Source organism: Ipomoea triloba, chromosome 1 (assembly GCF_003576645.1).
Source record: "Ipomoea triloba cultivar NCNSP0323 chromosome 1, ASM357664v1".
Lineage (NCBI taxonomy): Eukaryota > Viridiplantae > Streptophyta > Magnoliopsida > Solanales > Convolvulaceae > Ipomoea > Ipomoea triloba.
In genome coordinates, this window is record NC_044916.1 from 4,636,831 (window position 1) to 4,657,874 (window position 21,044).

The 21,044-nt window shown below is 35.6% G+C and overlaps 2 protein-coding genes across 3 annotated transcripts; both read right to left on the minus strand.

The window, feature by feature from the left end:
* Positions 1-1,235: 1,235 nt before the first annotated feature.
* LOC116002004 (phospholipase A1-II 4-like) lies at positions 1,236-3,332 on the minus strand. The gene is made up of 3 exons (XM_031242009.1): positions 3,064-3,332; positions 2,611-2,962; positions 1,236-2,055 (listed from the first exon to the last, which is right to left on the minus strand). Exons 1-3 carry the CDS (start codon positions 3,300-3,302, stop codon positions 1,429-1,431), a joined length of 1,218 nt encoding a protein of 405 aa, XP_031097869.1. The 5' UTR covers positions 3,303-3,332; the 3' UTR covers positions 1,236-1,428.
* Positions 3,333-15,015: 11,683 nt separating this feature from the next.
* LOC116026615 (phospholipase A1-IIgamma-like) lies at positions 15,016-17,197 on the minus strand. 2 transcript variants are annotated; one of them, XM_031267956.1, is made up of 4 exons: positions 16,914-17,197; positions 16,597-16,806; positions 16,449-16,518; positions 15,016-15,909 (listed from the first exon to the last, which is right to left on the minus strand). In XM_031267956.1, the coding sequence occupies exons 1-4, from the start codon at positions 17,147-17,149 to the stop codon at positions 15,280-15,282; spliced, it is 1,146 nt and encodes a 381-aa protein (XP_031123816.1). In that variant the 5' UTR covers positions 17,150-17,197; the 3' UTR covers positions 15,016-15,279. The 2 variants fall into 2 exon arrangements, with proteins under 2 accessions (XP_031123816.1, XP_031123809.1); XM_031267949.1 differs by having other exon boundaries at positions 16,449-16,806.
* Positions 17,198-21,044: the final 3,847 nt, after the last annotated feature.

Genomic DNA, 21,044 nt, shown 5'->3' on the forward strand with positions numbered 1-21,044 from the left:
ATGTAGTTGCTACCTACATATTTCGATAAAATGATGAAATTTTACGTGGACAGATTTGTCCCTTAATTTATATTTATGGGTGACTTCGATTGTTGATTAGACAAATGAATTTTGGGTGTTGAATTTTAATCATATGCATTGATCACTTATTTTATATGGCTATGATTTGTCCACAGTTCTCATGTGAGCATGACTATATATGTGTGTTTGTCTGTGAAGCATGATTAATCAACACTTGGTGTCCTTGGCATCTCATAATTCTCTTTTTCTCAAAGGTGAAGCATGGTTAATCAACCCCTTTAATTAAAGAAGAAATTAAAATTACATGTATCTCATAAATTATAAAAGAAAACTCCAACTTTCCCGTAAGGCATTATTAAAACCAAAACCAAAAAAAAGAAGAAGAAGAAGAAGCATACAATCAACAAACAACCATGCATATACATATGCATTAAGCTACACTGCTAGCTAGTCTATTTGATAAATAAGTAGAAACATGGAGACGTAATTCAAACAAATGAAATGATTTTAGTTTAAAAAATTCGTCTATTTGTCTTGTTGTTTATCGACCTTCTCTTTTATAAGTTTTGCAACTTATCGATAGTCATGTTGTTATCTTGAAAAATCCTGTTGTCATCAAGCCTTAATGTACGTAGATTTTCGTTATCACTAAAAAAGAGATTTATAGGAATTGATAAGAATTAAACTTGTGACTATTAAATACAAAAATTATGTTTATTCACCACTTGACTATCTCTTATGGAACTCTATTCACACATCTTTTCGAATGATTCTTGATATAAACTCTGTTGGCAGAGCTTATTTATGACCTTATAACTTATTTTAATCTACTAATAAGCTATAAGCTCTGTTTGGTAATGTTTTCAAAATAAGTTTGTAACTTAAAATAATAGTTTATTTTGAAAAGTTACTTTAGGTAACTTTTAAAAAATAAGTTACCTAGTAGCTTCTTAACTTGTTTCCATCTTTATCCTTATTATTTTAAATAAAAGACATCTTTTATCCGCGAAGGAGCGCGTGAGAGTGGGCGCGGCGGCCGGTAGCGCCGCCGCCATGTCTGAGTAGGTTCGGGCAGCTGAAGAGGCGGAGAGAATTTAGGGTTAACCACTTTAGAAGTAGTTGTTTTTTTCATATGTTATTTATTTTCCTGTTCGTCGTTGAAATAGAGCAGTACATATTATTTCCAAAAAAAAAAAAAAAAAACAATTCCAAGCTTTTGGGAGAAGGTTTATTTATTCATAAACAAACAAGCAAAGTACAAACAACAAATCTTACATATGCATATGCATTCAGCCACACTGCTAGCTAGTTGCCTCCGGTTGTCTTATTTAAATTAAAGCACATTCATAAATAAGTAGAAATTTCATGGAGACTTTATTCAAACAAATGAAATGGTACAGTTTTAGTTTAAAATTTCTCATCTGGTTCGTGATCATCAAGAAGATAACTCCCGTCATCCTGTTGAACCATTCCTGTATCTTTTATGTTCCACCAGGCCACGGGTATATTATATTCGTCTTTCAAAGCATCCTGATACTTATTAACTTTGGCAATATCAAAATCTCCGTGAGGTTGGAACCCTTCTTGAGACCCTTGGAATCCATCAATTCCATGCATATAAAGCATCGGATCGTGATAGCCAAGACCCGGCGAGAGTTCAGGCTTCAAATAGTCTGATTTTTTAGATTCAATCATCAAACCCACTCCCACATCTTGGTAATATATGATTGGCAATAATGGACCACCAACTGGCCATCCAAATGGCGGAATTTGAGTAACAATGTCATTGACGTCGGTGATTCGCAAGCCTCTGAGATTTGCTTGGTTAGCAAAAGCATTCTTAAAATTCTCGTCCCCTACTTTGGGACTTCCAAACAAGAAAGCAGTGACAGGAATGTCCGGTTTGAATGGATTGACAGCCAGGTCTGTTGCATTCAGTGTTGCCATGGATGAACCCAAGCTGTGTCCTGTCACGGTTATGCTAACTTTCTCGTCCTTGTATTGCTCAACAAGTCTTGCAACTTCTTCACGAACCTATGCAGGCAGTCAAATCAGGCAACAAATTAAATAACATCATATATATATATATATATAGAATTGATCAGGTGTCACAGACTCATCCATTGCGGACATGCGGTGCCTTGATCTGGTGTACTTAGTAGTGGTCTGTAGTGCACCGCCAAATGCTGGCCTATGGTGTATTATATTATGGGTTGTTCTATGGTGCACAAAGGAATGCCTAAGGTGCATTGGATTCAAAGTGCCATCAAACATATCTAAATACATGACCAAATATATATAAATGCACCTACATATCATTGAAATTACTGAAATGTCGGTACCAACATTTGGTGGTGCACTACAGACCAGCCCATAGTGCACTATAATGACTCGTAAGTGCATCACATATATACCACTTATAAGTGCACCACAGTCGGCAATACATTCACATGGGAGGAGTCTGCTGCACTTGAACTAGGCCTATATATATAATGCCAAAGAGCTAGGCACTCAAGCTCAAAGAAAGAAAGAAAGAAAAATTACAAGGATTGGATGGGAGCGTTGTAAATTACACACATATATATATACCTGATCTCTAGCACTGGATCCTTCCAATTGGGAATCTGGATTGATGGTGGTATACATATCGTACCAACCCTTATGCACCAGAGGAGCAGAATCTTGGCCAAAGATTAATGGCGCATTAACAAAGAGGAATGTAAAATTAGAAAGCCACTCTAAGGGTCGCATTGTTCCCCTCCAAACAATCAGAATGTCTCTTCGTCCCAAAGCAACTTTTCCTTTATCCGTGGCCACAGCAACATATCCATTCCAGTTTGATTCCTTTAGCACTGCATCTGATCGCGCTGGCCTCACATTATACCCTGTAGCTCCGGTTGAGGCTCCTGATGTTGCATACAAGTATTTGGTCACTTCATATCTGAAGAATTGAAACAAACAATTAATTTAGTTGCACTGCAAGGAAATAATAATAGGCCAAGCTAAGGGGGATGGGAATGGAATGGTTTAGATTATATATACTCGAAGGGGTTTCCCTTGACAGCTCCTGTGTTGAGGAGGAGGTTTCTCCTGGCGTATCTGCACAATCCAATGTTTTTGGAAGCTGTGTCAGTTATGAGAGCTTCTCCTGTGGGTGCAACCATGGCTGAGTAGTGAATGAGGTAGCGCCGAAGATCGGAATCCAAAGGGTCTAGTAGCCCTTTCCAGTTATCAATCCCACTCAGAACACTCCATCTATCAGCTATGCCTGTTCCACTCATCTTCAATTCAATTCTCTCTTGCTTCTTTTACTTTACTTGTGATTATGATGATGATACACTTGAATACTTCCCTCTATTTATATACATCAGCCATGCCATTTATCTCTTCCCTCGTGCATCACGAGCCAACATTTTATATTCTAACATACACTTGAGATAAGATCTGATCTGCAACCTAACCTAACAATAAATTCATTAATTATATTACTGCTCTTCTTGGAGTCCACCACAGAATTGAATATATATATGCATGCAGCTCATGGCATGAATATATTAAACTTTTAAGCCTAAGAGCTGTGGTATGTGCGAATCGAGGGCCGACCTTAAGAATTGAATATATATGCATGCAGCTCTCGGGGAATTGTATTTAATTGGAGAAGTGTTCACCAAGCAGTGGTTGTATATAAGTTTTCTCTTTTCAAAAACTTGAATACAATCATGTGTTAATAATATTTTAAATTAGTGAAATATTGTAATAATATAATTACAATATTAACGCAATTAATTAGTATTGATAATTAAGTCTGTAAATGTTCCTATTTTCACTTAATATTTTACTTACATTTTATTTGAGAATTGCTTGATGTTGGGAGGCGGCTTGGGAGATTAGTTTAGCATCTTGTCATCGAAATGTGACGTTGACTACTACGCTATTATAAGGAAATAAAGTTGTGTAGGTCTTCGCTACTAGCAATTGTTGGAAATTTTAGCAACAATATAATGACATTTAAATGCTATTTTCTGATACAAATATCAGCGAGTTCTACGGGTTCTTCTAAGTGAGACAAAGAAATCGATATATTGTATGTTCATTATCTGGATGAATGAGAAATTGAGTGTCAAAGATACTCATTTGAGTTGAAAAAATGGTTATGAAAAGGTTTGAAAGAATAATATTTTTTTATGAGTTAGAATAATATACTTTTATGTGTTAGAAAAACTACTTTATATGCGTTTCTGAATCGTGGTTCACATAGCTGTGTGGACTACGGACCACACAATAATGATTCGTCCAAGGCCCCCTAAAAGGAGGCTCATGCCGGTGATTTGCAATTGTTATACCATATTGGACTAGGTTTACATTGTATTGTGGACTCTGGTCCCAAACAACATTCAGAGTATGTGTTTGTAGTTAACATATTTCGTGTTTTCTGTTAACAAATTATGTGCTTATAAATAAATTGAAGGTATACAATATGTTAATTACAAACACATAATTTATTAATTACAAACATATAATTTATGTATATGTAGCTAATTGTATTAAAAAAATGTATATGTAACTAACATTTTATGTGTATACAGTTAATAAATTATGTACTTGCAGATATAATTTATATATCATTTTAAACCATAATCCATGATATAATTTGCATGCGGCGTGGTCACCCGGGAACCTAACAGTCCAAACTCCAATGAGCCATCTAGTAAAGCATCGTACGTACACTAGTACAGATCTACACATCCGCTACCCTTGTAAAGGACTTTCCGCTACCCTTCTACAAGGGTAGCGGATGTGAGAGTCGCTGAAAGCCTTGGGCTTTCCGCGTCACTTGTAGAAGGGTAGCGGATACTTGACTATCCGCTACCCTTCTATAAACAAAAGGGTAGCACATTCATTTTTAATTTTTTTATTCGTTAAGAATCCGCTACCCTTCTAACTGTAGAAGGGTAGCAGATGCTATTATATTTTTTTATTATTATTATTTATCCGCTACCCAGCGGATTATTTATTTTATTTTAAAATTAATTTATTATTTTTAAAATTTCCAAATTATTTTAAAAATTCTGAACAAAATTATACTCACAAATTAATCATCAACTCAATATTTTAAACAGAATACTAACCATCAATATAATATTATCACACATACACTTTTAACACATGTAATACTCTCACAATATAATCCACCCAAATACTTACGACACAATAATAAGTTATAAACAAAAGATAATACCTACTCTAAAACAAGTTACATGCACTTTTCTAAGAAGTATTACAATTTTCACCACTTGGATTTATTACAAAATCCCTAATAATACAATACATTGCGGAAGCGTCTAACCAGCAGAAAACTGGGTGTTACCGCCACGCTTAGGTATCTCTCCTATACCCAAACGCTAAGGCTAAACTTACAATCCTCAAATAACCATGTCAACATACAAATATGTACGTATGGAAATAATTCTTCCAGGGTGTCTATTCTAGGATAGGGTAGTCCTCAACCTCGACTTCCATCCTATTCAGAACTCATCGGGCTTCAGGAGCCCATACTAGACAACATCTGTAAACACATCGAAGTGTAGTTAGCACGACGGCTAAGTAAGGAAATCCATTGTTACTCAAAAGTAGACAAAGGTTTCGAAAATATAATAATTTGTAAGTTGTAAAATTTACCCACGAGTTATAGCTCTATCTGCAATCAGGTTATCAATAGTAGATAATATAATATAAGGCGTAAAGCTAACTCAACACGTAAACTTTTCTCATATAAAGGTACCGGCATCATTGCTACTTAAAACACATTTTTCTGTTTTTCAGACAAGTTTGTAAAATATTTCGTTTCCAGTAGTTCCCTCATTTTAACTCAAAAGGAGGTTCAACAGCACATTTCCGTGCTCAAAATTCGTCACATTTTGGATAGAATCATTTCCTTCTCAAGTCGTTACAGAGTAACTCTTTTCTCATCTTTAAAACTTCCTTAGTTTCTTCTTAGTAAGCGTGAGGCCTTTGGAGCATTCTCATAACTCCCACTCTGACCACTTGGATCATCGAACTCGGGTTCAGTGGTCATCACCCGGTCTAACACTGATCCCCTAGACGTAAGGTTCGTTAAAATGATTCCTAGCTGTCCTAGCTAGGTCCATAAAAACAACACCTACCCGGACTTCTGGAGTAACTATACCTTAAGTGTGCACACCCCCATAGGAATACCTCATCCTACGAGTTATATAGTACCCGGCGAATAGACTTCGCCCTGCAGTATGAACTGGTCATACACTATAACATATCGACGAATAGACTTCGCCCTGCAGTATGAACTGGTCATACACTATAACATATCGACGAATAGACTTCGCCCTGCAGTATGAACTGGTCATACACTATAACATATCGACGAATAGACTTCGCCCTGCAGTATGAACTGGTCATACAATATCCACAACGACCACTGGGCCATGGCACTTAAAGCCACCCGTGGGTCAATCAAGGTCCTCCTCAACTCGCTTTAGAAACTAAGGGTTTGAAAACATGATTCTTCCTTCCGTTTTTCTTTCTCAAATCATTTCTTTTGGACATATTTCTCATTTGAGTCTAATAGTTGAAATCGGCTATCTCATCAGCCCAAGAAGGATTTTCAAAATACTCTCAGTGCCCGCAGGCTTTTCAATCGTCATTTTCTCGTTTTTCTCACGTAATGTACTCACTCCTTAAAAGTAGTATTTTCCTCAAAAAAATAAGGTTTTGACAACCTGTTTACCAAAATAGCATACGTTCTTTCGACGTAAGTTTTATAAACATTTTTATTTACTCATAGGCTTTCCAACACAATTCCTCAAGTTACAAGAGTTGTACTTATTTCTCAACAACAATATTTTCTTCTAAAGTGATGTACATAATTTTTCCAAAACAGATATTTCTTTCAAAAATAGATCTCTTTTGCCCGTAGGCCTTTCAAACATCATAACACTCGGGATTAAAAACATCGGGGAAAAGTTTGGTAAAAAACAAGTCGAAAACGAGTCCGCGTCGCGCGGACTCGCGGTTGGCCGCAGCTGCGGACGCACAGCGGACGCGTGCGTCCGAGCCGCGTCCGCACGTTTGGTAAATGGCGCCGAAACTGGGCGCCCACGGACGCGCGTCCGTGTCCGCGTCCGGCCTTTCGGCCGTGACGCCATAACTCTGGGCATCGATGGACGCGCGTTGGACGCGCGTCCAAGGCCGCGTCCACCCAAATCTGCCAGAAATTTCAGCTTGGCGCAGTCAGAAAGATTGAGCCGGTAAAGATAGTTCCCGAACTCTTTTTCACTTGAAATTTTTATGGTAGAACCCCAACTTATAGTACTTGATTTCCATAAAAAGTTTTGGTCATTTTGTTCCGCGAATAAACACAGAAAATTCCATTTTTGCCCTTGGCAGTGTGCTGTCCAGAGTTTCTCTCTCTGGACCAGTTTTGGAGAAAAATTCGAAAACCATACTTATACTACTCCGATCATTATGAAATTTTATATACAGGTTCTACACTTATAGAACTACATGTCTAAAAAAAATAGGATCAAAATACCTTACCAATTTTTCCCAATAAATCTCGGAAGTTACTGCCAGAGACTATGTTTACTATATTTTTCAATATTTTCACAAGTATAAGCCTATATGGACATAAACACAACATATACATGCATAAATTAACTATGACCATGCATACCAAAAATTACTAAACATTAAAGTGTAGTTTCTTTGAGCCAACTTGTAGATCCATAAACTTAACACATAATTTTCACATAAAATTCCTAGTCACATAATTTACTAGCATTTGTTCACCTTCAAGTGACTAAACCAACTTAAGTGATTCCTTACCTCGTTGGAAGATCTTAAACCGAAGAAGTTGTTAGTTTCCTTCCTTTGAGTCCAAGGATCCTAAAAATGTCACCATAACAACAATATTTTCATGCACCATTAATTTACACTTAAGTTCTAGGGATGATTTAATCCAAACAAAGTCTAAAGTCTTACCTACACTTAGACACTTGAGTTGGAAAAATGCTTGGGAGCTCTTTGATCACAATGGAAGACTAAACAATTTCTTTCCTCTTCTTCCTTGTGTAATTCGAAAATGTGGGGGAGTAGGAGAGATGAGTGATGTGAGTTTTGGCTTGAGAGTTAAGCAACAAGTGCAATCCTCTCATACCTATGTGACATGCCATTAATGACCCAATCTTAGTTAGGATTTGTTGCCACATGTCAATACCTTATGGAGTCTCTAGGAAGATCACAATTTATTTGGCCAGTTTATGGTTAAATCAGATGAAAGCTCGGAGGGTTATAACTTAATTCGGGAAAATTCTAACACCAAAATTATCCTAAAAATAATCCCGTCGCTAATCACCAAAATTGGGAATTTTTCGGTATCTCACGAAATATAGGTACAGGGTTCGTAGCAAATTTCACTCTTACAGTTCGTCTAATTTTTTTCACTGAACTGAGTCGGAAGCTCACGCGTAATCGTATCATGCTTAATAATCCATTTTCTAGGAAAATTCGAACTGTATATACGTCCTTAAAATTTTACGGTTCGTGACCGGTACGTAAATCGCAGCTTTATTAATAATTAGCCTCACTTATAAACAAAATCCTTCTGAAGTACCGAGAGATCATCTCATAAATATTATAGCCTAAAAGAATATTTTTCGAACCCTAACTTTGTCGGAAAAACCGAGGGGTTACAGTCTTCCCCCCTTAAAATAGTTTCGTCCCCGAAACTTCCTTCTTGTTATCCATGAATTCAAAGTAGATCATCACTTAATTCTTATCTCCAAAATTATCAACTTAGGCTCTAATACTTTCTTATTTCCAACATTTCATAGCCTAAGCTTCCCCAGGTTCGAATAGCTTTTGATATCACTTTGGGGCACATAAATTTCCACATAATAAATTTCTACCCCTTAACACGGCATTTTTAATCTCATCAATATAAATCACCTTTAATCCATTAGAAGTATATCTTGAGGAAATCATACACCTTCAAATGTGTATAAGAATGCATACCAAAATATGTATAAAATTTCCAGGAGCTAAGGTCATTGCCTATTTCATAATCAACTGTTTCCTCGAGATTCACCACATACAATCTTTATATCAATGTTTCCATATAACAATTTCCTCAATACATATCATAATATCATCACTACTCAAAATTCCTTTAAACCAAAACTTATCCACCAATAGAGTGATTTCCAACTCTCAAAATGAATACCAAAGGAATAACTCTAATATCTCAAAATAATTATCAAATAGATAATTTCAATATGTCAAAATATCCAAAGGATAGTTCCATTATCTCAAAATAAACATCCAAAAGATAATTCCATTATCTCAAATTAAATACCAAAGATATAATCTCAATCTCTCAAAACAACCACCAATTAGAGAGTACCCAAACTCTCACAATAGCCACCAAAGATAATTCTTCAAATAATTGATTAATCTTTTCACATACCCAAAATAGGTATTATACAAAATATCAAGGAGGAATGGATCCAAATGGATTGAAACCATCTGCAGCTAACCCTAGTCTAACATTGCGTGGATCAGCAGCAAATTCTGCATGGACTTCATTAAATTGCTTCCTTGATTCAGAGTCTCTAGGATGTCGCATCAACCCATCTTTGTTACTATCCATAGCATGCCATCTCATATACTCAGCAGTTTTTAGAAGACATAAACAACCGTTGCAACCTAGGCTTAAGAGGGAAGTAACGCAACACTTTAGAGGGTTTCTTTTTAAACTTGCTACCACAACGCACATCACCATCATTCTTCCCTTTTGGTTGTTTCCATCTTGAAGTATGACATACTTTGCATGTTTCTGCAGCTTTATCATCTCCCCAGTATAGCATGCAATCATTTGGACATGCATGAATTTTAACATAATTAAGACTAAGTCTATTGATGGTTTTTTTTGCCTCATAGAAAGAATCAGGAAGCCTTGCTTGTTCAAAAGCATCTTTTAACAATTCAAAAATCATAGACATTGCTTTATTGCTTATTCCACCCAAGCACTTGATGTGGTACAACTTTAACAAAAATGATAATTTTGAGTATTTGCTACACCCTTCATACAACTCTTGATTTCCATCTTTGAGCAACTCATAAAATATCTTATTACTATCTTCTCTATCATCTCTAGGTAATACTTCATCCCCAAGTAGAGTTTGTTGTGATGTTGAAGGTTCATTTATACCATGTAAAATATGTGCAAAAGCATCATGAATGATATTTGCTTCAGGATTCTCAATTTGCACATTAGTAGGTACAACGTTAGGAGTGCTACTAGAAGTGTCTAAAGATCCCCCTTCACCATGCCAAATCCAATGAACATATCCAGGTACAATCCCATCACAAATCAAGTGTTCTTTCACGTCAAATTTATATAACCAATACCTAAATTTACACTTCACGCAAGGACACAATATTCTTCCTTCAACACATCTATGCTCAATTGCAAAATCAATTAATTTGTCTACCCCTTCTATATATTCCAAAGTATTTCGCGGCAAATTAACCCAAGATTTATCCATGCATAATCAGTTTAGTATACAAGATCTACAAAGAGAAAGAAAGATGGATTGTCATATGTATAGATCTTAATTTTGATATTTAATGTACTCCAACTGTTTTCATATATTAGAATTAAAACCTTTCACATCATAACTTGTAGAAGACAAATTATCTATAGAAGACAGTATTGCACTCTCTCTACCCAACTTCAAATCCTCTTTCTACCAGTAAGTAGTCAAGGAGGACTCAAGGCTAGTGACTTAGACCACGAAAAGTGGAAATGCCCTCAAGGCCTCAGCAAGCACCAAATCATGCAAAACGAGGATTGATGTGCAGCAATTCAAAATGAAATATAAAATAAAATGATAGAGACAATACCTTGGTTGGATCGTCTCCGTAATTTGCAACTACAAGAGGCACAGCTTCTCTCTTCAGGCCAGACGCGATGTATGTGTTCACGATGGGATCTTCAAAGGAACCCTAGATTTATGTGAAACAAGATATGCTTTCAATCTCAAAGGTTAGAAATGGTTCACCAGAGAAGAACATGCATTTAGTATACAAGATCTACAAAGAGAAAGAAAGATGGATTGTCATATGTATAAACAAAAACATTGTCAATGCCATTCACACTAAAATCTAAATAAACATACAATACTAAATATAGTTATGTCTATGCTAATTATAGTCTCCTTTCTTCATCACCAATAGATAAGAAGAAACTCTGTTAAGGTGTATTTAGTACTTTGTGTTCTAACATGGCTTCTCTATTTCTGCCCAGGGATCACAAAGCATTGGTGGGAATGTATAGTTATTACTAGAACTACATAATAGGGAAAGTGGGAAACATCAGATCTCAGACTCCATGAATGAGATCACACATATGCTATCTTTGCTGAGTTCAAAAACTAGAAAATAGAAAAGGGTGGAAACTAAAAAGTATGGCATTTCGTGAAGATACTTTATGGTTCTGAACATTGAGTAAAATACAGTGTTAAAAAACTTTGGCACCACATCCTGCTCACATTAATAAGTAATAAAGTACCAAATAAGAAATCATATATTGATATATATTATCAGAACTTATCCTGCTCTCATCGTCAACTATTACAAAAATATACCTAACTCATAAATAGAGCAAAGGCAGAAGGAAACAATATGACAAATGATTAAAAATATTAGATCATGATGCAATTAAATATTATATATTCACATAAAGTGGATGACCAAGACTAAATCAAAATACAATAATTTTCCCGGCCAACTATATAATAATATTTATCTTTAAGCATGTAGAAATGATTTATTTATTTATCAACATTTATGGTAAGACGTAGCTAGCTAGCAATAAATAAAGTAAATAAACAAGCTAGTTAATCTTGACATTACTGCTTCCATGATAGCACTTTTTGAGCAAATTATACCACACTGTAACCAAACAAGCAAATTACTGTCTAAACATGATTGCACACAAAAGGCATGGAGAAGCAAGAAGCAGTTTTTTCAAATCTCATTTGTAAGCCTTTAGAGGCATCCCGGGTTATCTTTTCAGATCCCTTCTTGGTGTCCTCTGTATCCCCATAACACTTCTTGCAATGTTGGGAAGAGCTGAAGAGCAAACGAGGGTAGAGAGTTCATGACAATATAAGACACCTTGAGTTGGTGTTCTAGACTTGCAGATTAGTTCGGTTTGGATTGAGATTGCAGAGCAATATAACATAGGAGCAAATACAAGAACCCACTGATATAGACTCAAACTCACAGTATGGGACAGAAATCCAATATAAGTCATTGTCTCATGGAAATCCAGTCACATGGAAAACACGAAACACTAGTAATTGGTAGGAAATGTTTGAAATATCTTGCATTACCCAATTAATACATTAATAAGACCAACACAGGAGACACCAAACATTCACACACGAATAGCAATTCAAGACAACTAACATACCTCACAATTTGATCTTTCACTTGAAATAAACTCAAATTTCACAATCATACAAACAGATTCAATAAAAATAATAATGCACTGATTCGTATGAATGACAGATACATAGAATAGCTCAGATCAATCACTACATCTCAATTCGGAACCGCATAATAGTACAAGACATAATACTTACATGAGAAGATCTAAAGATGATCTTTGAGAAGAACGAACACAAGTACAACGCTCAAATGCTCAAGGCTGTTAAACGTAAAATCCAAGCTCTACTTTGAACTTTCTCAAAAACCCAGGTTAATACACCGGCAATTTCCAAGCTCTAAAGTGATGTCTTCCAAGCTCTTCAATGCACCGGCGATTTTCACAACTGCGTTGTCTTCCAAGCTCTTCAATGCACTTGGCCAAAATCTAGAGATGAGTGGCGAGAGAGTGAATAGATTTTCATCTTAGGGCTGATTTTGAATAAGTGAGAGAGTGGCGAGATTTAGGATTTTAGGGCTGATTTTGAATAAGCGAGAGAGTGATGAGATTTAGGATTTTAGGTATGTTAGTAAAACGGCTAGGGCAGTTCTCTTCTCTGATCTGTCCTAAAATTCTAAAATCCAAAATCAACTTAAAACCACATAGTTCATTTCGTTCACTTTTTTAAAAAATTAAACATTTAGCATTTATTTATATTTAACATAAATATTAATGATGGTATAGTTTAGTGGCGGTTATGATAAACCGTCACAAATAATTGTCGCTAACAATTAATTATTAAAGTTTTCATATTAAATTAGCGGCGGTTCTATAACCGCCTCAAAATAATCATTTAGAGGTGGTTATACATAACCGCCACTAAGTATATGTCGTTAAAAATATAGTTTGTTGTAGTGGTAGTTTTCGCGGTGGATGGAAAAAAGTAGGTGTTAAAACGGAAAGATTTCCGAGTATCGTTCTCTAAGGATGGCAAGGAGGGAATTCAAGCGGTAAGTGAATTAAGCACAATAGTGTTTAGTGTTTGAAAGCTAACCCAAACATAGTAAGAAAGGTGCATTAAACATAATGAAAATAAGGAACAAAACGTTGGAAACAATCAATTGGAAAGGAGGATTTGGACCTTGCAACTCATATAGGTATCCTTGATTTCCTAAGATATTAGGCTAGCAACACTTAGATTATGAAAATGAGACAAGGTCACCAACACCACCGCCACTCTCGTGGTCAATCGACTCACTTCTTAGACCGTAATGTCATCCTTGTGATCATTAGGCTAGAAGGGGCATTTTGACAAACACGTTATGTGCCTCTTGCCTTCCCTCTCCCTTTTCTCAAAGGTGAGAGGGAAATGTGATAGGCTAGGCTAAGGAGTAACTCTACTCTCGTAGATGAGACTCCTTCTCCAAACACCTCTCATATAGGTTGATCACCCCTACACAAGAGTCAAAGTGGATCACCACTCACACAATCAAACTCATAATCAAGCAATTGCAACCTAATTAATCCATTCAAAGCTCAAGAACATCCATACAACATTGCTCAATCCAAATCCACAAAGATCTACCTAATCATACTTGGAATTGAAATAGCAAAAGGTAAAAGTAATGACAAGAAATTAAAAGGAAGACTTAACTTGCAATTGAACTTTGAACTTGAACTTGAATGTTGATCTCAATCTTGCAACAATGGAATTCTTCTCTAATCCTAATCTAAACCTAAGAATTGCAATGTGGAGTGAATTGGGAGAGTTCTCTCTAGGCTAATCCTAGAGAGAGAAAGTCTAGGGTGTGGAATGGTGGATGAATTGAGAGATCCCCTTTCTTTTCCGCCAAAATATCTTAAATAGGGAGTAAAAATCGCGATGGACGCCAGGCTGGACACGCGTCCACTGCGCGTCCAGAGTGCCTCTGTTGCTCAGACTTCAAACTTCAGAGAGCAAAATATTGGACGCAGGGGTGGACGCCTGGTGGACGCGGCCTGGACGCGCGTCCAAGGCGCGTCCAAGGCCTCTTCTTGCTCCCACTTCGGTTCGTTCTTCATTTCTCTGAAATATTGTCATCTTCTGCCTTTTTGCACATCTTTTTCCTACAAAAACGATTAATGAAGCGTAGAACGGGGTCCGATGGCAATAACAAGCATTCTAACGCAATTAAAGCTCAAATCAAACATAAAAGCAACGAATTGTGCACTAGACGATCCGATAATGACCTTATAAAGATGGCATCTTTTGCACTTATCAATTATTTATTCGGCAAGATTTTCTTGGATTAAAATCTAAACAACACCAACAAGTTTCTACCGTACCAGGGGGTGATCTTCGTAGATGATTCATTCCATTTTGGAGAGAGAAGAGAATATTTGTTAGGGTTTAGAGTATTTGTAATATGAAAATTAGAATCATTAAAAGTTGAACGAAATACCTGCAATATTCAAAAGTTGCTAAGTTACCCTCGATTACATATATGCGTAGGTTTCTTCATAAAATAACAGTGACTAATTAATAGATATTATTGCAATGTGTCATATTAATTAATTAAGGATGAAAACTGCAATTTTTCATATAGATTATGAAATACAACTGCAATTTTCCCTTAACATATTATTTAAAAACAAACAAACAAACAAGCAAACAACAAACAACAAACATACATATGCATTCATCCACACTGCTAGCTAGTTGCCTCCGGTAGTCTTATTCAAAGCACACTGATAAATAAGTAGAAACTTCATAGGAGACCTAGCTTTATTCAACCAAATGCAATGGTTTTAGTTTAAAACGTCTCATCCACTTCGTGATCATCAAGAATATAACTCCCGTCCTCTTGCTGAACCATTCCTTTATCTTTTACTGCCAACCAGGCCACTGGTATACTATATTCGTCTTTCAAAGCATCCTGATACTTATTAATTTTGGCAATATCAAAGTCTCTGTTTCTCCGAGGCTCGATCCCTCCTTGAGGCAGGTTGAATTCATCAATTGCATGCATATAAAGCACCAAATCGTGATAGCCAAGACCCGAGAGTTCAGGCTTCAAATAGTCAGATGTTTTAGATTCAATTATTAAACCCTCCCCCACATCTTGGTAAGGTATGATTGGCAATAATTCACCACCAACTGGCCATCCAAATGGCGGAATTTTCGTAACAATGTCATTGACGTCCGTGATTCGCAAGCCTCTGAGATTTGCTTGGTTAGCAAAAGCATTCTTAAACTTCTCGTCCCCTACTTTGGGACCTGCAAAAAAGAAAGCAGTGACAGGAATGTCCGGTCTGAATGGATTGACAGCCAGGTCAGTTGCATTTAGTGTTGCCATGGATGAACCCAAGCTGTGTCCTGTCACGGTTATGCTAATTTCCTCGTTCTTGTATAACTCAACAAGTCTTGCAACTTCTTCACGAATCTATGAGCGAGGCAACAAATAATTAATAATTAACATTGCATCATCCCTAGCTATTATTTAGGCAAGCTACTGATATATGAAAATTGAAAATTGGGGGTAATCCCAGTTAAGATGGCAAGAGTGTCAGGACAACCACACTTATAACCACAAAGTCATGAGTTTAAAGTTTTGCATCTTTAGGCTTGAACTGGTCAGCTATAGATAAAATATGATGATTTACTTTATTGTGATCATTTGGCGACTAAGGTTACAACTTACAAGGCAAAAGATTCACACTTGTAAGTTGTAACCACAAGATCACTATTTCTAATTTTTGTCCTCTAAGTTTGAGCCAGTCAGCTATAGGTAACTTAAGTTGGCTTACTTCCAGCCTTATGATTCTTTGTCGGTTAGGGTTACAAGGCATGGTTTACCTACATTCGGTTTCCTTCACCATCCAATTAATATAATTAATTAATGCGGGCCCGGCCAATTTCATGAGCTAGGCACTCAAATAAATAAATAGAGTAAAAATGGGAGAGTTATCTATAAATTTATACCTGATCTCGGGCACTCTTTTGATTCAAGACTGAATCTTGATTGATTGCAGTATACATTTCGTACCAACCCCTATGCACCAGGGGATCAGAATTTTGGCCAAATATTAAGGGCGCGTTGACAAAAAGGAAAGTGAAATTGGTAACCCACTCTAAGGGTCGCATTGTTCCCCTCCAAACAATCAGAATGTCTCTTCGTCCCAAAGCAACTTTTCCTTCATCCGTGGCCACAGCAACATATCCATTCCAGTTTGATTCCTTTAGCACTGCATTCCGTTGCTCTGGGGGTGGCCTCACATTATACCCTGTAGCTCCGACTGGGTATCCAGATACTGCATAGAAGTATTTGGTCACTTCATATCTGAAACATACATACAGAAAAGAAAACAACGTTAGGTTAATGAAATTTAATTTTGTTAGTTGTGATTTTATGTATCTATAATTGTAAGAATAGGAATGCATATATACTTGAAGGGGTTTCCCTTGACAAGGCCTGTATTGGCGAGGAGGTTTCTCCTGGCGTATCTGGGGAGTCCAATATTTTTGGAAGCTGGTTCCCTTATGAGAGTTTCAAATGAGGGACAAATCATGGCTGCGTAGTGAATGAGATAGCGGCGGAGATCGTTATCCAAAGGGTCTAGAAGCCCTTTCCAGTTATCACTCCCACTTAGAACCCTCCATCTTGCAGGATCTATGCCGGCCATCTTCAATTCTCTCTTCTCTCTTTTTTTTTTTTTTTTTTTCTTTGTTAAAGTAGTGGTGAATGGTGATGATGAAACTCCCCACACAGTCCCCCTATTTATACACACCTTCCAGCCATGCCATGCCATTCATTTCTTCCCTCGTTCAAAACGAGGCAACATTTTTATTCTAAAATTATAATGCAATCATTATACAATGGATCAGAGTTCACGTTACACTATAGACCATAATTCATGAGTTTATATTTTATTTTATGACTTTTTGTGTCTTGCGTTATAAAATTTTGTATTTTATAAGTATGAATTATGTACTTGGAATAAATTAGTAATTGTGTCTTATGTTATGATTTTTTTGTCTTATGTTATGAAATTTTTTACCTTACCAGTATGAATGTTGTACCTCGTCTTTTCAATCCAGCTAGATCTATAGTATTATGCTATGTCTCTTGTGTTGTGATTTTTTGTGTTTTGTATTATGAAATTATGTACCTTACTAGTATGAATTCTGTACCTCATTGTTTCAGCCCATGGTCAATAATGCTATGTGAGCTTGGGTTCGTGATATAAATTGCCATTATAATGGGCTTAGGCTGCAAGCAGCCAATCTTCTACTATTATCGGTTGTTATGCGGTGGACCATGGTCCAAAAACGGAGCCGTTTCTTTAAGTAGAAAGAATGGAAGCTTATAGTTTTAACAAATCTCGTATTTTGGTGTGTATAGAACAAAATGAAACTATAGTATATCTAAAATGAAACTGAATAATTTGTCTCGTATATTGTGTATATATATTGAAATGATACTTTAGTTGTGTTGAAATGAAATTGTAGTATGTATAAAATGAAACTGAATAACACATCTCACATATTCAGTGTATATTGTCAAATGAAACTATAGTTGAATTGAAATGATACTTTAATTTCGCTGAAATGAAACTCCAGTATGCATAAAAAGAAATTGAATAACATGTCTCACATATTAATTGTATATTATCAAATGAAACTGTAGTTATATCAAAATAATACTTTAGTTATGTTGTAATGAAATTATAGTGTATATAAAATGAAATTAAATAACAGTTTCACACATTTGAGTGTATATTGTTGAATAAAATCATAGTTGAATTAGAATTATAATTTAGTGGTGTTGTAATAAGACTATAGTCTAAAATTTTAAGACCTAGAGGTGTGGTGCAAATCCCAAGTCAGGTTGGCAACCTATCAAAGTGAGAGGTCTTATTGTGCGCAGTGAACAAATGTCTAAATGTTGAGTTGGGTTACCATTATTTACATCCTCTCATGTTTTGTTGAGCCGGAGTGTAGGGGACTATTAGGGTTGAGAATCAAACTTTTTGGGAGAAAAAGTCGGCTAAACATGAGCTCAGAAGATTATTCGAGAGACTCGAAATTAACCAAAGGCTACTCAAAAAAGTGAATATCGTGTCTACTCACGGTCTCGGAGTCGGCCACCAAGTCCGGTCACGGTATGAGAAGCGGAGGCCACGAAGATGCTCCGCTGGCGAGGTTGGATTCTAGGGTCAACATCTGCAAGGTTGGCTCCCGGGAAATTGTATTTAATTGGAAAAAAAGCGGTCCATGCAGCAATGCATGGTTGTAAGATTTTTCGTTTCAAAAAGTTGAATACAATCACATAAAATAATAATAAATAATAATGGTCACAATTGTGTGAGACCGTCTCACGGAGACGGGTCAAGTCAGGTCAAAGCAACATGCAAATGTCATGCTTATATGTGCAAACGTCATACTTATATGCTCAAATATAATACTAATCAGGAAAAGTATTACATTTTCCATAAGTAATATTGACAAATGCCGCTTACTTATAAGGGAAAATATAATACTTTTGAGGAAAAATTTAATACTTTTAAATCGAAATATAAAAGTATTGTATTTTCCCTTAAAAGTATTCAATTTACCCTTATAAGTAACAAAAAATTTATTTTTGATTAGTATTACATTTGAGCATATAAGCATGACATCTGTGTGTTTAAGCATCACATTTTTCATCTTGACCCAACCCGACCCATCTCACGGTGAGACGGTCTCACACAAGTTTTTGCCTAATTGGGTTATAATAGTAGTAGTAGGGGTAACCCTAATGCAGATGGCAAGAGATCTGATCTACACTTGTAATCGCAAAGCCACCAGTTCAAATCTTTGCCCTCTTGGTTTGAGTCAGTCATAGCCATGGGTAACTGGTTTACCTACACCCGAAAAGGTTATGAAGTTTCCCTCAGCATTCATAGTAATAATAATAATAATAATAATAATAATAATAATAATAATAATAATAATATTATTATTATTATTATTATTATTATTATTATTATTTTAATTAGTAAACATTATCATATAATTACAGTATTAATCTAATTAAATATTGATAAGTGTGTAAATGTTCATACTTTCACCGCATATATATTTAACTTCATTTCACTTGTGAAACGTTTGATGTTGAAATCGATATGTAGCACTGGCTGCTATGCAAATATAAGGGAATAAAGTTATGTTTTTGCTACTAATTAACTATAAGTTTTGGTATAATGGTAAGCACGTGATCCTGATACTTCGTTCTTAGTAGTAGTATCCAACAATATAATTCTTTAGCAGTTGATACGAAGTTTTCTCATTTGGCCTGGCTTAGCATTCATTCTCTTATGTTTCTCGGACTCTTGTTTTGTAAGACTTAGGAGATGTTTGGTAAATAGTTGTTAGTTAATTGGGTTAGTGGGTTTGATTAGTTGATAGCATTGTTAATTGTAGAAAAGTGTTTGGTAAATTAGCTGTTAACTAATGGTTGATTTCATGCAAAATGATTTTCCTAAAAGCTTATTGAAAAAACTACTTTAAGCAGCTTTTTGAATTTTAACATTTTGAAACAATAAACTGTTACAAAAACCTAATTAATCAAACACTCATATTGATTGTTTAACCAAGCTAAATAGCTAATAGTGATCAAATAAACTAAAATTGATTGATAAGGTATGTTACCAACATGACGTAAGAGTAAAATTAAAGATTCTTCTAATCTACCTATATTGAGATTCAATCCTTATCTACTAATCCAAAAATTTGTGCCTTCACTAAACTTCTAACTCTGCTGGTAATAGCCTCTACTGATTTGATCGATGTAGTTTGCTAAAGTCTATCAATTTATTGTCTACTATTTGACCTTGTTTACTTCTCTTAATAGAACCACTTTAGTCTTCCATAGAATGTCTCTTTTAATTATATCTTTACTGACCAGGAATCTCTTATGAGGTTGAGTTACTTCTATTATTTTTATTTCTTCTATAGATCGTTTTTTAACTCATTCAAATGGTGGGATAAACCCAATGAATTTCACACTGTAGAGAAGCTGTTTTTTTTTTTTTTTTTTGAAAGGAAAATAACTGAGTAGATTAAAGCAAAAACTCCATAATGTAGTTGGGGGGTTTGGGGGTGGTGGTGAGGGGGGACAATGTCTCAATACAGAAAGTCCTCCTAGAACGAGGAGTTACAAGATTTAACTAAAGTATGAACTATATTATAACATTAGCTGATCAAGGAACAAAAACAATTGAACAATCAAGACTCTAAGCTACTTATCAAACTAATACACTCCTTGGTGGCTATATGCCAATGTAAGAAAGAATTTCAACTGTGGAAAAAATTTCAACTCAGTTGAGAAGCTATTAATTAAGTCTACTGCTACTACATTGTCTCTTTTATTTGTGTGTATCTTTTCTTCGTTCTCTTTTATTTGATGGCTTGAATTAATGCTTATATATGTTCATTGGACCAATTTTTATCCTTTGCAAAATTTATCTAGAAATAAAGATATAATTGTCTTTAATGAGTGACCATGTGAATGGAATCGCACATCGACCCATATACAGA